General features: G+C 42.6%; 1 protein-coding gene across 2 annotated transcripts in view; it reads right to left on the reverse strand.

Annotated features, from left to right (window-relative positions):
* Positions 1-1,042: 1,042 nt before the first annotated feature.
* LOC133369298 (dual specificity protein phosphatase 22-A-like) overlaps positions 1,043-15,341 on the reverse strand; it is a 34,982-nt gene continuing 20,683 nt past the window's right edge. For both annotated transcript variants that reach the window (XM_061594462.1, XM_061594461.1), the window contains exon 8: positions 1,043-4,007. In XM_061594462.1, coding sequence (XP_061450446.1) covers positions 3,798-4,007 — 210 coding nt within the window. In that variant the 3' untranslated portion in view covers positions 1,043-3,797. The remainder of the gene's footprint in view (positions 4,008-15,341) is intronic.

The raw sequence follows: 15,341 nt of genomic DNA on the forward strand, positions 1-15,341 counted from the left end.
CCCATCTTCTGTGATTTCTCCATGAAGAAGAAGAACACTGTGAGGTTTTGTTTCTGTTGTTGTTGTTTTGCCACATTCAAAGAAACTGATACAGTATCTACTTGGTTTTCACCTATGATTTTTCTTTTCAGGGATTTACCATCAGAAGATAAGAATATGTAGAGTGTGAGAACTACATCTAATGAGGATAAGACCAGCCTTTGCCAACCTGGTGCCCTGCAGGAGTTGTGGACTACAATTCCTATCAGCTCTACCCATCACAGCATCAGGTTGTAGATTGATAGGAGTTGTAGCCCAAACTATGTGGACATCAGGTTGGAGAAAGCATGGATGGATGGATGGATGGATGGATGGATGGATGGATGGATGGATGGATGGATGGATGGATGGATGGACGGATGGATGGATGGATGTCTAAATTAAAATGCTCCTATTTGAGCAGTTCACCCTTATGCAGCCTCTATCTCATGGTAATACCTATTGCAAATTTAATGTCTGCTTATCACGTATCTACTATAACTTTCTATTCCTATCAAAAAGTCTCTCTTTTCTCTTTCTAATGCACGTGTTCCACTGTCAGCTTCCTGAACCATTTACAGAGCAACCAGACACACTGTCTGGGCTTTTGCTTAACTTCCTCCCAACCCATTTTGATTAATAGCAGAATTTGCTTCTCAAATTGGCTGTGGCAAGCCAGGAAGTGAAGATTACTGGCATTGTCTTCCAGCAACTATGGTTGTTTTGCTGCCATTTTTGAAAGGTCAAGGAAATGCAGGACCTCTTTACCCTGACCATTGACACCTGAGATGTATATTTTTAGGACCCACCCTATTTTTTTACTGTGATGTGATTTTATTTTTTAAACTGTTTTTAATGATGTATTTTTAAAATGTTGTGATCTGTCCTGGAACCTTTGAGTGAACGGGAGGCAAATATTGTGGTCATCGTCAACAGCAACAATAATAATGGAATAATACAAAGAGCAGGAAGGTCAAAGTTTTTCCTAAATAGAGAATCATACCACAGACGAATTGAAAGGCTGGATTTAAATTTTTATTAAAACTTGCCAACTGTCCACCATTGTTGCTGGTGATTCCTTCTCTTGCTAGAAGGGTCGTTGTGATTGCAAATGCTGTCCAGTTGCATGAATGTTGCAGGTGGCAATTGGATAGTTCCTACGAGATCATTGGCAGCAGACAACACAGTTTCTCCCAACATGCTGTGACCTGCAAATAGGGGACTTTCAAAGGAGCTGAGATAGAATAACCTTAAGGCTAATTTTGGAGAAAACCCTGCATTAGTTTTAACCCTTTGCAGACCCTTTTCAGCCTTTGCCATTTTATTGGTTTTTGCTCCCAAATGAAACTAGTAAGGATCTTCTCCAGTGTGGGCCTGAAAGATACTAGTCACTTTCCTCTACCCATACTGAAACAAATAACTCATGTCAATTTCAACAATTCCACTTGCTAAGAGGTTGTGAAACATTTGTCAAACTGAGAATGTGATTCTCAACACAAAAGCATCAAGTAGAAGATGAGATTTCCTCTGTGACTTGACTTCTATCGGTAGAAAGGTTTATCAGGAATATATGTGCAATGATGGGAAGACCCTTAATTCACCCCAAACAGAATGAAGTTTGGGTAAAATAAATCCCTGGCCCAAATACACACAGCCAAAATAGTAAGGTCGACCCAGAAGGTTCCTTATATCCATGCCTGATCACTGAGATCTTTGCAGAAGTCACTGTCAGTGGTTCCTCATCATTTGGATACACAGCTCGTATTCACCAAGAGTAATCCGCACAGTATTGTGAACCCAGTTCTGTGGAAAGCTGAGATCAGACAGTCCCCTCACCTGCTGGGTGAAGACTTCCTTATTTCTGAACGCAATTTAAGTAAGCCATTAAGTTACCATTCTATAGTTAATTTTAACTGATTTTGTCTGTTGCATCTCTGTAACCTCATTGAACACCACTTAGAAACCTATGGTGTTAAGTGGTATATAAACTGTTGAAACAAACAAACAATAAATTGAGGATTTCATTAAAGTGATGTGGAGGCAATTTCAGGAAAGCCCTCATTCCCTTCCCACCCCTTGAAACATAAACAAATTTAAATAATAAATAATAATTGTATTGTTTTCATTGAATTTTACATGTTTATTCGTATTTAGAGATATGGCTTTAAACAAAGAGCCAACATTAGGGTGCTGATGTTTAGCTGGCCTTGAATTATTAGGAGTGCAAGATGATCACTCTATTATTGATCAGTAGATCGGGTCAAATCCAAACCATACGTTTAATGCAGTCTTATACCACTTTAACATTCATGCTTTCCCCCAAAGATTCCTGGGAACTGTAGTTCATTTCAACACTCTCAACAAACTACAGGACTGGGGATCCTTTGGGGAAAGCCAGGAATATCAAAGTGGTATAAGCAGAGCTTGGAAAAGTTACTTTTTTTAAACTACAACTCCCATCAGCCCCAGCCAGTATGGCCACTGAATTCGGCTGATGGGAGTTGTAGTTCACAAAAGTAACTTCCAAATAAGACTGCACTAAATGGTGTGGATGTGACCTGTGGATGTGGAATAAGGTGGGGGGAAGGGTGCCATCTTACCAGGAAATTAAGGCTTGTGAAATTAAAGCACTCTATCACCGTAGCACAACAAATCCACTTTTAAAACTGCACTTTTTGCAGTTAGGAAAGTGATGGAGAAATGCATTGAAAAGGGTGGGATGAATGAACAATTAAAGGAAGACATGTAAACACCCTGTAAGCAAATCAAGATGAATGTTCATTGTCTTATAAGCTCCCCGCAAAGAAATCAGATGCTCAATAAAGACAGGATATAATCTAACCTCTGTATAAGCTTTGTGCAAGCAAATCAAGATGAATGCTCAGTAAATAGGTTGTTTGGAGGAGCTCAAAAATGAAAATGCCTGGACTGCAGCCAAAAGCCCTCCAGTCACTTGGGAAAGCACCCCTGAAACAAATGAACAAGTCACCCTCCATCTTCTCATCTTGCCAGATGCCAATGTTGTTACATCTCAAAAGTCTCTTCCAGGAAAGCTCACTCAAAGCCATCACCCCACTGTCTCGCATTGACTTTGGAAAGCCCCCAATGGTCATGCTGAAGTTGGCCACCTGGAATGTAACCCAGAGAGAGATCCCTTCCCCCATCCCCACTGCAGCGTACTTAACAAGGCCATATGACAGGTCTGTGGCAGAATGAGGGAGGGGAAAATAAAGTGAATTTGACTCTACACCACTGGGCAATGCCAACTGCAACAGCAGCATGGCCCAAAATTAGGGATGGGCAAATATGTTAATTTCAGTTTCTCATTTTTCCACATCTCAAATTTCATTCACGTTTCCACAACAGTTTGCATTTTTAGTGCTAATTTCTCCTAGTATACTCATTTTTGCAAAGCAATTTCCCTGAACATTATACATGTTTGTATGTTATTTTTCACTAATATATGCATTTGTGCACTAATATATATACTTTACCCTAGCATATGCATTTTTGGACACATTACTTGGCTGGAGAACTTCATTGCAAAATTCAGAGAAGTGCAAATCTCAAAGGATGGCTGTGTTTCAGTTCTCATATTGTTTTGGAAAGTGCAGATTTGGTATGTTTGCCCTTGAATGCGAACTGAATCAAAATCTCCCCCAGCCCTACGTAAGACGCAGCTAATCTATTCATTCCACACCATAGGCCAGAAAAACAAAGTTGTGTTCTCCTGAAAGAGACAACAAGCAGAGTTCTTCCAGGTCTTAAAGGAGCACTTGTTATCTGTTCATCCACCGGCTGCTGTGGCTGCTATCGTAGGTAGTGTGAGGCCGAGAGCTGGTTGGGTTCGGAGCATTGATCCAACTAGTGTCTCTGAGTCCCCCTTGCTGCTGTTTTGCTTTCTCTTCTTGCTGGGAGAGTAAACGCTGTAACTCCTCTTGGTCATTGAGTGGGTTCTTGCCATATTCCTGCTGAATCCAGGCCTGGTACTGCCAAGACAAAATCCCGGAGGAGCTGCATAAGATATGAGGGATGATGAGCCAAGATACAGAGTGTATTTGGAAGGGCAATGCACGTAAACCCTGAGGCCCCCCCTCTGAGAGAGGCTCGGACGGGGGTGACAAGGAGGACAGCCTTTTCAGTTGTGGCTCCCCATCTGTGGAATGCGCTTCCCAGCAAGGTGTGCCTGGTGCCTTCATTGACTTCTTTTTGGGGCCAGGTAAAGTCTTACATTTTTTCCTAGGCATTTGATGGGTTAAGGTGATGTTTGTATTAGTGCAGTGGTTCCCAGCCTGAGGGTCAGGATCCCCAGGGGGATCACCATGTCATCTCAGGGGAGGCACAAAGAGCCAAGAGAAGAAATATTCCTTAATTTAATGTCTTAATTATTTATTTAAATTAATTATGTATTACTGTAATTTGTTTAAATTATTTATGTATTAATTTATTAAAATTATTAATTTATTGAAATAATTAATTAATTTAAATTGTATATTGATTGATTGATCACTTAATGTGATTTTTCTGCCTGTTGCAGCAACTGTAACGCACACTTGTAATGTGGTGTGCTAGAACCTGTTTGATATTTAATTACATTTTTATTCCTCCTTTATTTCATACAGTGCATTTTATTGTATAGCACAAAAAGCTCTCCTCCAAGTAGCTGCTAAATGAATCTGTGGAACATGCAGCACCACTATGTTGCATGCACCTAGTGGGATCTTTTGGGGGCTTTCTTAAAACAGGAAGCTCCCCCCCTTCCCCAATGCTATATTATGAAATGCTTTTGAAACAGCTGCTGTTCAAAAAGCCAAAATTCAAAACCTTCTTGGGCATGTGGAATTAGTATGAAGCTTCTTTGGATTCTAACACACATGATACTTCCTGTGCACTAGCAATCAAAGAAATGTCACTCTTCCACCAACTTCTGCCAAAAGTTTCTGCTATGGTACATTCTGTTGCATTTGTCCTCACCTTCCCCCCCCACACACACACACACACTGTGCCAAACAGCAGCTTCAGAGGGAGTATTTTTGTTGGGACCACAGCGGATAGAAAGGGTTAAATGCACCCCACCTAGCAAGCTTCAGTTCCGATCCTCTTCATCTCACCTCCACCGCACAGTATCTTTTGAAAGCATGTTTAAAGTGTTATAGTCCCTGTCATTTTAAATGGTGCCAAATTTTTAAGCACGGTTTTTGACACTAGGGCTAAAATGCCTGCTGACTAGCAGTTTACAGAGCAACTGGTTTTAATGTTTGTTCAACTGTTTGTAATGGTCGCTGGATCAATAAACATATTTGATATTTAAACAATGTACACTAATTGATTACATGCAATAAATATTGCACCCAGTTGGGCTACATGCAATTAGTTACTAATGGGTAGAAACACACTCATTGTTCTGCCAGTTCCAGTGCTCTCTTCTGAAAATGGGGGCACACAATACTAGCCAAACCCTGCCCGTTTTTACTGTAAAACCTGGTGGGAGCAGCTGAGTGCTTTGTTTTTAATTCAGCTTCAAAGAGATTTTGCAGATTGGCAGATCAACCCATTCCCCCTCCAGGTTTGGCTGATGGAAACGCTTTGCTGTAGGCGACTAGTGTGTACACAACCATAGTTGCATCTAGTCTGGCTAAATCTGACACCTCATTTCTTTCTATATATGTACAGAGTCAACATAACCAGGAGATGGCTGTTCTGGAGATGTATGGGAAAGGTCTGCTCTTAAAGAAGTATGAACAAGTGATCTGAGACGATACTGGTGGAGAAAAACTGCAAACAAGGTAAGAACGGCAAGGAGGATTTTTTAATATATATATTATTAGTTTTGTAGGCAGTCTGATTGCAAACATTAGACAAGGTTTTTGTCCTATTTAGAAGCCACTCCCTGACTCTGCATTTGCCAAGAGCTTTACAAGTTTGCTATTGGAATCTATTGGCATGTCAAGTATCCTCTTGCAGTGCAGCATTCTAAGCGTTCAGGGGCAAGGTAAACCTGTCCCAGCCTCTGCATAAAAATGAAGGGCGTACGTGTGTGTGGTTTGGTACAACAATGTTTGTAATATGATGTAGTGGTTAGCTGGAAATGATAGCAATTCAATCCCTCACAGGCATGTTTCCATCTCATCTCATAGCAATTCAGTGACTTTATTTGTCTTCACTTTTCTGGAAGCAATCACCATTTCTAACTTAACAGAGGACTGGGAAACATTCCTCTCTTCTGGGGGATGTCCATCATCTCTGAGATAGAACGGCATTGTGGATCCCCAACCCATAGTAATTTAGTAGCATATTTATTTGAAAGCAATGCGCCTTCAAAGATATAACATAAAACACATATGTTTGATTCGATAACAGATTAGCATCAGAAGAAGAAAAAAGAGAGAGAGGGAGGGGAAAGAAACGTATGTGCTGACTATCACCCCCAACAGTTTACTACATTCCTATCCACAAAATCCAGAATGCCAAACCAAGAAACTGGACCACTTTTAGAATTACGTATTTACTTGCATCGGTTAACAAATATATTAGTGTTGTTGGCAATGGCCCGCTTGACCTCTGGAGAAAGGGACAAGCGATTGCTCTGCAGGAACTCTGTATAAGGAGCAATACAATAATACATTGTGAGCAAACGCCTTAATACAGTAGTTGCTAAACTACAACGGCAACCACTTGGGCTAAAGGAGACAGAAGTAAAAGAAAGAAAGGCCCAGAGCACTGTTAATACACACTGAGCTGATGTGTGTCTGTAGAAGCAAAGGATTTTAGAGCTGAAAGGGTCCTTGGAGGTCATCTAGTCCAACCCCCTGTTCACTGTAGGATGTAACTACAGTATCCCTATCAGATGGCTATACAACCTCTACTTTAACATCTCCAGCTAAGGAGAGCTCCCCACCTCCTTTAGCAGGCTCTTATTGCTGAAATCTGTGGCTACTAGCCACAATGGTTACATTCTACCTTCCACCATTGGAAGAAATGGTTTCCGAATATCACACTTAACAGTGTGTGGCCAGAGGCACAGATAGAGAGACATTATACTCAAGGCAATAGGGGACCTGAATGAGCACCGTGGTGTGGATGGGAACATGCCTCTCCGTCAACAACAAACCACACAGATTAAGGGCAACCATGGGCCAGACTACATAGGAATTTGCTCTTGCATAGCTGGTTTATAATAATAAAAAAATGGCTGTCATGAAAGAAGGGACACAAGCCAGATTGGGATGGTGATGTCGGTGGGGGCAGCTTTAAATTCTTTGTCTCAGCTGCAGTCTTGATCCAGATCAGACTCCTTACATGCATCTCCTGTTTACAGTGGGAGGAAAGTTCCCATTAGCACCAATGGGAGCTTTGCCACTGAGTGAGGCAGCTGGTGCCCATTGGGACTGGTAGGGCAGAAGGCAGGGAGCCCAACAATTGGTGAAGCCAGAGCCAATGACAGGGAGAGCTAACTGATTCTAATTTTGTCCCCATCCTCCTCCTCCCAGCTGAGAAACACTGAGACTGGGGAGAAGGAGGATAGGGTTGCCAGGTTCAAGGCCTGAGACTGATCTTGTATCTTTAGGAGAAGAGAAAGTCAGCCAAGTGCAGGTGTTCTTACAACACTGTAATGGGAAAAACCACAAGGTGGAATTATCCCTCCTCCCTGCACAACTTTTAAAGAAAGAAACGGCCTCTTGGAGGCCAGGCCTGGCAACCAAGAGGTCTTCTGTATCTTTAAAAGTTGTGCAGAGGGAAGAGAGAATTCCACCCTGTGGTTTTTCCCATTACAGTGTTGCAAGAACACCTGCACGTGGCTGACTTTCTCTTCTCCTAAAGATACAGGATCAGTCTCAGGCCCTGAACCTGGCAACCCTACTGCAGACTGTGTTTGCTTCTGGGGAAGGGGGCATGCCCACAGCAGTTTCTGTTGTTTGCAAATGGGCCCAGAAATATTGGCAACCTGGCCCCTGTTTATGATCTCCTGTTATCCTGCTCACTAACTCATCTGTATCCCCTCTTCTCCTTCTGCTTGCCATGCAAAATTATTGCAATTTAAAAACATTATTATTATCATTATTATTTTAAAAGGCGTCATGTTTATAAATGCAGAGTCATCAATATCTGGCTTAAGCAAGACCTTTGAGCTAGTTTAATATCACAGCCTGTGTGTTAAATTCAAGCCAGAAAAAAAGTTGCGGGAACTCATCTAAAACCACGAGAGCAAAGAATTAGGAAATAATGCAATTATAACCCATACAACTGATTGCCCACCCCCCTTCAGGATCCCTTGTGAACTCCATCTCCCACTCACAGCAGTGTGTTTCTGATCCTATGATAATTCATGCCCTCAAGGGGGCTCCCAACAGCTAACAGGGGACTTCCAGTGGGAATTTTTAATGTTGCTTGTAATGACTTATCTGCCCTCTGGGCTACAGGAACCTAATGTGTGACTTCGTCTTTTTAAATCAGGAAAGCATGCAATGTTTTGTTCCAGGGTGGAGATGCAATGCTGTTGGCTAGCCACCCAGCAAAAAGGAAGCTTGGTTTATTTTCTGTCAAGGACCTTCAAATAAACAATGGGATCCATAACGCCAAACTGCAGCTAAGCAGGCAGCTCTGCATGCATTGCAAAAGCCAAGAGGCACTGCTTTTTTGGGGGGGGGCTTTGTTGGTTTGCACCCTGAATGAGAATTCTATGCCAAAATTTAAAGTCTCTTTTTTGCTCCTGTTTGTTTTGTTTTTACTCTTCTTTTAAACCTACTACCCTCAGACATCCCTTTTGGCACCCAAAACGGCGCCTTAGCCTTCCCATTTTTAATATAAAATATAGGTTTTTGGCTTTTGAGAGGAGCGGTTGCCTGTTTTTTGGAAATTTTTTTGGTCTGTCTTTTCTTTGTTTTGGAGGGACCATGTGGATATTTTGCCTGCTTTGTGAGAGATTCCGAGCACTGTCCATTTTTCTTCTGTGAAATGGGTATTTTGTGGGGTCCACAACAGTTTCTTAGATTTCCAAAAGTACTCCCGGGCTTAAAAAATGTTGTGGACCCCATTTTTTTAAACTCTTTGCTTTCTCTGCAAATATGTTTAGGGCAGCAGCAAAACATAACCTCTTTGGAATACACCACTACCGATTTAACAACTCACATCCTCTGTCATTATACGAGAAGTCACGGTCATCCAATGAAACTAATAGGGCCCTAGATTCAGGGCAGACAATACAAAGGACTTCTTCACCTGATGCATAATTAATCTGTGGAATTCACAGCCACATGGCGTTGTGACGGCCGCTAGCTCAGATGCCTTTAAAATGGGACTAGACAAATTAATGGAAGAGGCCCGTCAGTAGCTATAAGTTATGATGGCCTCTATGAATCCTCCATGTACAAGAGGCAGTATACCTTTAAGCATTGTTGTTAGGGATGAACGGCAGTTGCCTTCATTCCTTGCTTAAGGAAGACAAGGCTATCAATGGCTATTAGCCATGATGGCTATGTTGACCTCCACTGTCGGAGGCAGTTTGCTTCTGAATACCACTTGCTGGGAATCACAGGAGGGAGAGTGTGTGCATGCCTGCCATCAACCAAGATGGCGGCAGGGGCGGCAGCCCCTTAAGAAAGCCTTTGCCTCCATCTTAGTTGATGGCAGGCGTGTGTACGCTTGCGCACGCATGCCTACCATCAACTAAGATGGCGGTGGGGGCATCAGCCCCTTAGGGAAACCTCCACCACCATCTTGGTTGATGGCAGGCATGCATGTGCAGAGCACACATGATTTACAGGAATGACAGAGGTAGGTGGGGCAGGCTTGGCTCGCACTAACTATATTGGGGGGGAGGTTCCTGGGAGCTCCCACTCTGCAATCCGCAGCAGGGCGGGAGCTACCACTGCCGTGGATTGCAGAATGGGAGTGCTACCCTCCCACCCCAAGGGGGGGGCTTGGGGCCACAGGGACCCTCAGACAGGGCCCGACCTGGCCGTCCCCTGGTGCCGTCCCTGCTTTTAATTGTTGTATTTTATCTTGTTAAGTCACTTTGGGACTTTTTCATTTGTATAAAGCGACTGACAAATGTTATGTGCATAATTATCTAGGACCTTGTGCTTCTCAATGTCAACAGGCAGCAGTGGCTCCCAAACAGTTTTTCCCCTGGACCGTCTGAAAATGGCTGAGGGTCTTGGCAGACCACTTCATCATTTTTCTGCCTGTCGTAGCCATTGCCATGTGCTCTGCTAGGAGCTGCATGGTTTTTTAATTATATTTTTATTGCTTCTCTTATTGCTGATATTGTATTTTACTGATTACAATTTGAATTGCATAGAATTCAAATTGTAAGTATTCTTCACAGACATGCTGCAGAGCACCTGAATGAAGCCCATGGACCACAGTTTGGGAACCCTTGCCACACAGCAAAAAGTTGCTTGCCACCAAGGCTACTGGTTTCTCACTACCGGACGTTTTCCGCAGCCAGCTGCCCAAACTGTCCACCTATATGAACCTGACTCAAATTTATGAATTGCATCAGAAGCCCCTCCCCCTTGGGTGCTCTCACTCGATAGGTTGTGCAGGTAGCAACTGGGGAGAGGGGCATTTTTGGAAGTGGCGCCTGCACTCCTCTTCCTTGACAGGCATGGGAGGCACCGAGTCTTTTGTTTAGTTTTTTCCTCTTATTTATTTGAAATATTTATAAACTGCCATACATTACAAAATGCCATAGTAGTGTGCAACAATAAAAATAAAACCTGATAAAACAGTCCTCAAAAAAGAATTGATACTGCCCATAACTTAACTCATTCTCTTGGGGAAAGACTGGAAAAATAAAATAGTTTTTCACCGCAGATGAAATGTTGAGGCCTGTCTAATTTCATTGGGTAGTGTATTCCGCAATGCAGGTGTCACTGCAGTGAAGGACCTAGTCAGAACAACCATGGACCAAACATTGGAAGCTGCCTTGTGCAGAGTCACACCAGTGATCCAATTAGCTCAATATTGTCTACACTGACTGGCAGCAGCTCTCCAGGGTTTCTGACAGGGGTATCTCCCAGACCTGCCTGGAGATGCCGGGGATTGAACCTGGGACCTTCTGCATGCAAGGCAGATGCTCTGCCACTGAGCTATGGCTCTTCCCTTAGGGCTAGACATGCAGGGGTACATGGAACAGGACGCTGCCTTAATAGCCTTGCAAAGTTGCCCTGTGTCTTTTCCTTTTGGTATGGAGACTGGCTGTTTTGCTGGCCTTCCCAACATGAAGAAAAAGACCAGTTCTAAGCCACACACAGACTAAGAACAGCATGGAGATGGGAGCGCTGAGTATGGGCTCTGCAAGCATTTTAGGATTCTGGCTCTCTTCCTGGAGAACTGATGAGGGAGCAGCAGAGACGCAGCCGATATATTTGTAAAGAAACGCAAATATTGCAAAGCAGGGAGGCGTCTCCAGTAGCCTCCTTCCCAAAAGAAATCAAAAATGGGTTACCAATGTTTCTCTGGAAATTCTTACAGTGGGGGGGAGTGCAACAACATTGCTGTTTTCATTTCTCTAGTGGCTCCTTTTGATATTGTTCTCAGTAGGAAGCCAGCCTAGAAATAGTTTAAATATATAAACCGCCACAGTGGCCATTTGAGGGAGGAGACATTGTTGTGTCGTGTTGTGGTGGGGGCAAAGTGCTTTGATGAGCTTATGAAAGCAGCCACCAGCAAGCATTGTCAGCATCTCCTGTAGGGATCGGTTGGCTGGCTTTGCCCAATGGTACAGAACATCAGGCCTCCACACCCAACCTTCACCATCTCCACCCACAAATAAAGCTGTAGCACAGAGTGGCTTTCATTTGCAGCTGAAAGCGAAATTGGGTTCTTACCACTTTCTAGCTCTGTAATATCTGCTGGATCAGACCAAAGGTCCATATAGTCTAACATCCAGTTTTCCACTGTGGCTAACAAGAGACCTCCTGGAAGCCCATAAGCAGACTACAATGGCAACAGCTCCCCAGTAACCGGAGTTCAGGGGCAGACTGCCTTTGAGTATGGAAGCTCCACTGTGCTAACATGAACAACAGCCTTCACTGTCTCTGCCATCTCCAGCCCTTTGAAATGTTTTTAGATGTTCTAAATATTTTTAAATGGCTGTTAATGATTTTTAAATGTTTAAGTTTATTTTATTTTAAAGTGTATAATTTTAACATCTTGATGTTTGCTGCTCTGGGATCCTTTGGGAAGAAGGGCCTTTTGAACTCTGTGATATTAACCCTCTGCATTTCCTTCCAACCTCACGGATGCGTGTGAATCGAACCAGATGAATGCAAAAGATAGTGGAAAGAAACAAGACAGGACAGAACAGCCTTCCAGTTCGCTGGAATCAGACTGGATCAGCAGCAACAAGTGGCTTCCATCCCTTCTCCCATGATGCCCCAGAACATAAGGTGGTAGAGTTAAAAGGTCTGGTTCACATATTCAGCAACCAAGCATCCCTCTCTGGGAGAATGTTCAGTCCTGCAAGGTCATGTGCCTCATGCCCCGCATCAGCTGACTCTGTGGGGGATACCCAAACCAGCTGAATTTGTGCCCTTTGGGGAAATCCTGGGCTCAAATGATTTTGCATGCTCTTGGGCAGTTTTCTCCGAAAGCCTTCTTGCGTGGCACTGCTCCATCATATGTCTAGCAGCTCTTTCTTTCCGCCCCCTTCAGCCCACTCTCAGGATGGTTTTTTTCTCAGAATGTCCTGACTTTGCTGATTAGAAAAAAGCAACAACTTCCTGAGAAGGGAAGTTAATGCACAGGGCACCAGACTCACAGAAGCTGGAAGACAGCTGACATTCTGAGCTATGCAATGTGCCTATGCAGGGTATTCTCGGGTTGGGGTACTGAGAACAAAACATTCACTGCAAAGACCAAGCACTTTCTCTTGCTATCTCACTGTAGTTCGACAATCAGAGGGAATAAATATAGAAGTCAGGAGAAATCTTTAATCTTCACTTTTACAAATGCTACATAACATCCATTCCACACTTGCATGGAAGTAATCCTTTAGAATAGTGGCACCTGTTTGGAACTCGCTGTCCATTGATATTAGGCAGCAACCTTTGCTGTACTCTTTCTGGTGCCAGCTAAAAACGTTTTTGTTTAAGCAAGCGTATCCAGACATCTGCATTTAAAATGTATGGGTGTTAGTCCTACTCAGAGTAGACCTACTGAAATTTATGGACACGATTAGCTTAGGTACATCAATTTTAATGGGTCTACTCTGAGTAGAACCTAGCTGGAGAGAACCCTATATTTTTTAAACTGCTGATTTTATTTTGAAAAACCTTTAGGCTAACTTGTTTTTAACATCAGATTATTTTCTGTAAACCGCTTAGAGGTTTTGAAGTGGCATATAAATCCTGTTTTAAAAAATGAATAGAATATTATTTTACTTTACCATTGACCCTCTAGATTAGTAGTCATCAATTCTTTTAGAACAGGGGGCCACCTTTAACAGAAACTTGCATTTGGGGGACCACAATTTTATTTCAATTTTTTTACTGTACATTTCTATGTGGGAATGCTGCTGAACTTGTGACTGTTGGAAGTGGGTCAAGAGCAACTCTTGTTTGGGTTCTTTTGCTTGTATTCCAGAAGGAAGATAGAGTTAGGGTCCTCCAGCTGGCTAGGCTTGCCTACCTTTACCTGTGCTGTTCTCTACCTAACTTCCTTCTGTTGTAAACTGATATGTTCAGGGAAGCTGAGCTGCCCCTCCTTCCTTTGTCTTCTTCTTTGACTGTCCAAGAAAAGAAGAGACATCTTTGTCTTTGCTCTCACTCCTGAGCCATGAGGGCAATACCCACGTCTGGGCACTGCGGCTCCAACTTAGTTAGTTAGAACTAGGTATGCCTTTCCTATCTACTATGTATTTCTATAAATAAAATAGCTTTTCTTATTTTATTAAGTCTTAACTCTCAGCAATCTAAATGCAGGGTAAACGCCTTCTACTTAGGTGAATACACACACTGGCACACAAGCAGCTCAGACTGCTATCTCTGCAGATAGATAGATAGATAGATAGATTAGATAGATTAGATAGATTAGATAGATTAGATAGATTAGATAGATTAGATAGATTAGATAGATTAGATAGATTAGATTAGATAGATTAGATTAGATAGATTAGATAGATTAGATAGATTAGATAGATAGATTAGATAGATAGATAGATAAGACAGTTTTGAAAGCAACAAACAGAACTTCACTCAAGCATGCTCTGGATCCCTATAATCACCTAAAATATATATAAACGTAATTGTGATTAACCAAACAGAATATATATATATATATTCAGCTAAGTCCTACTCAGGGTAGACCCTTTGAAGTTAATGGACTTGACTAGGGCTGCAATCCAATACACATTTACCTGGGAGTAAGTCCCATTGAACCCAATGGAGCTTACTTCTCAGCAGACATGAATTGGATTGCAGCCTTAATTAGGTTAATTAACTGCGACACATCTACTCTTGAGTAGGACATAGTTAGATACAACCCTCAGTCTCTAGGCCCCTCACTATCTTTGTCGTATGCCTCTGGACATGTTTGATAGTCAATATTCTTCTGAAACTGTGGTGGCCAAAACCAGGTGAGGTTTGCCCAAAATAGAATATGTTGGTACCATTGATTCTCATGATACTATCACTTCTTACATTCAGGGCACTATACTCCTCATGATGCAAAGTGGAATTGCGTTAGCCTTTTTAGACCAATGGTGTGAGTGACTCAGCATTTTATTTTATTTAAAGGCATTTCTAAACCATTTATTTATTTATTTATATCCCACCTGTTTCCCCAAAGAGCTCAAGGTGGTGCAAGGGGCTCTCCACTTCCCCATTTTATCCTCACAACAACCCTGTGAGGTAGGTCCAGCTGAAAGCCAGTGACTGGCCCAGGGTCACCCAGTGAGCTTCATGACTGAGTGGGGAGTATGACACTCTAACGACTATGCCACACGGACTCTTAGAGATTTTAAAAATCTCTATAAACAGCATACACCATGTACAATCTAAAAACAACACCCATTAAAACAAAAATACAGCCTAAAAGCAATATAAAAGCAAATAAAACGGAGATTCAGGGGATTCATATACTTAAATCAGGGTCCAGTCTTTTGGGTCTGGGAAAATATATGGCACTGAACGTCTTGTTATAATGTTTATGGCAGATCCAGACCAGGATAGCACATAGCTTCCCCCAAAGAATCCTGTGAACTGTAGTTTGTTAAGGGTCCTGGGGACTTTGGGGGAAGCCATGTGCTCTAAATGTATGGTGTGGATGTGGCCGTAGACTCGTCCACCCCAGGCATCCCAGCACTAGGCATATGGGGG

This window comes from Rhineura floridana, chromosome 13 (genome assembly GCF_030035675.1).
Source record: "Rhineura floridana isolate rRhiFlo1 chromosome 13, rRhiFlo1.hap2, whole genome shotgun sequence".
NCBI lineage: Eukaryota > Metazoa > Chordata > Lepidosauria > Squamata > Rhineuridae > Rhineura > Rhineura floridana.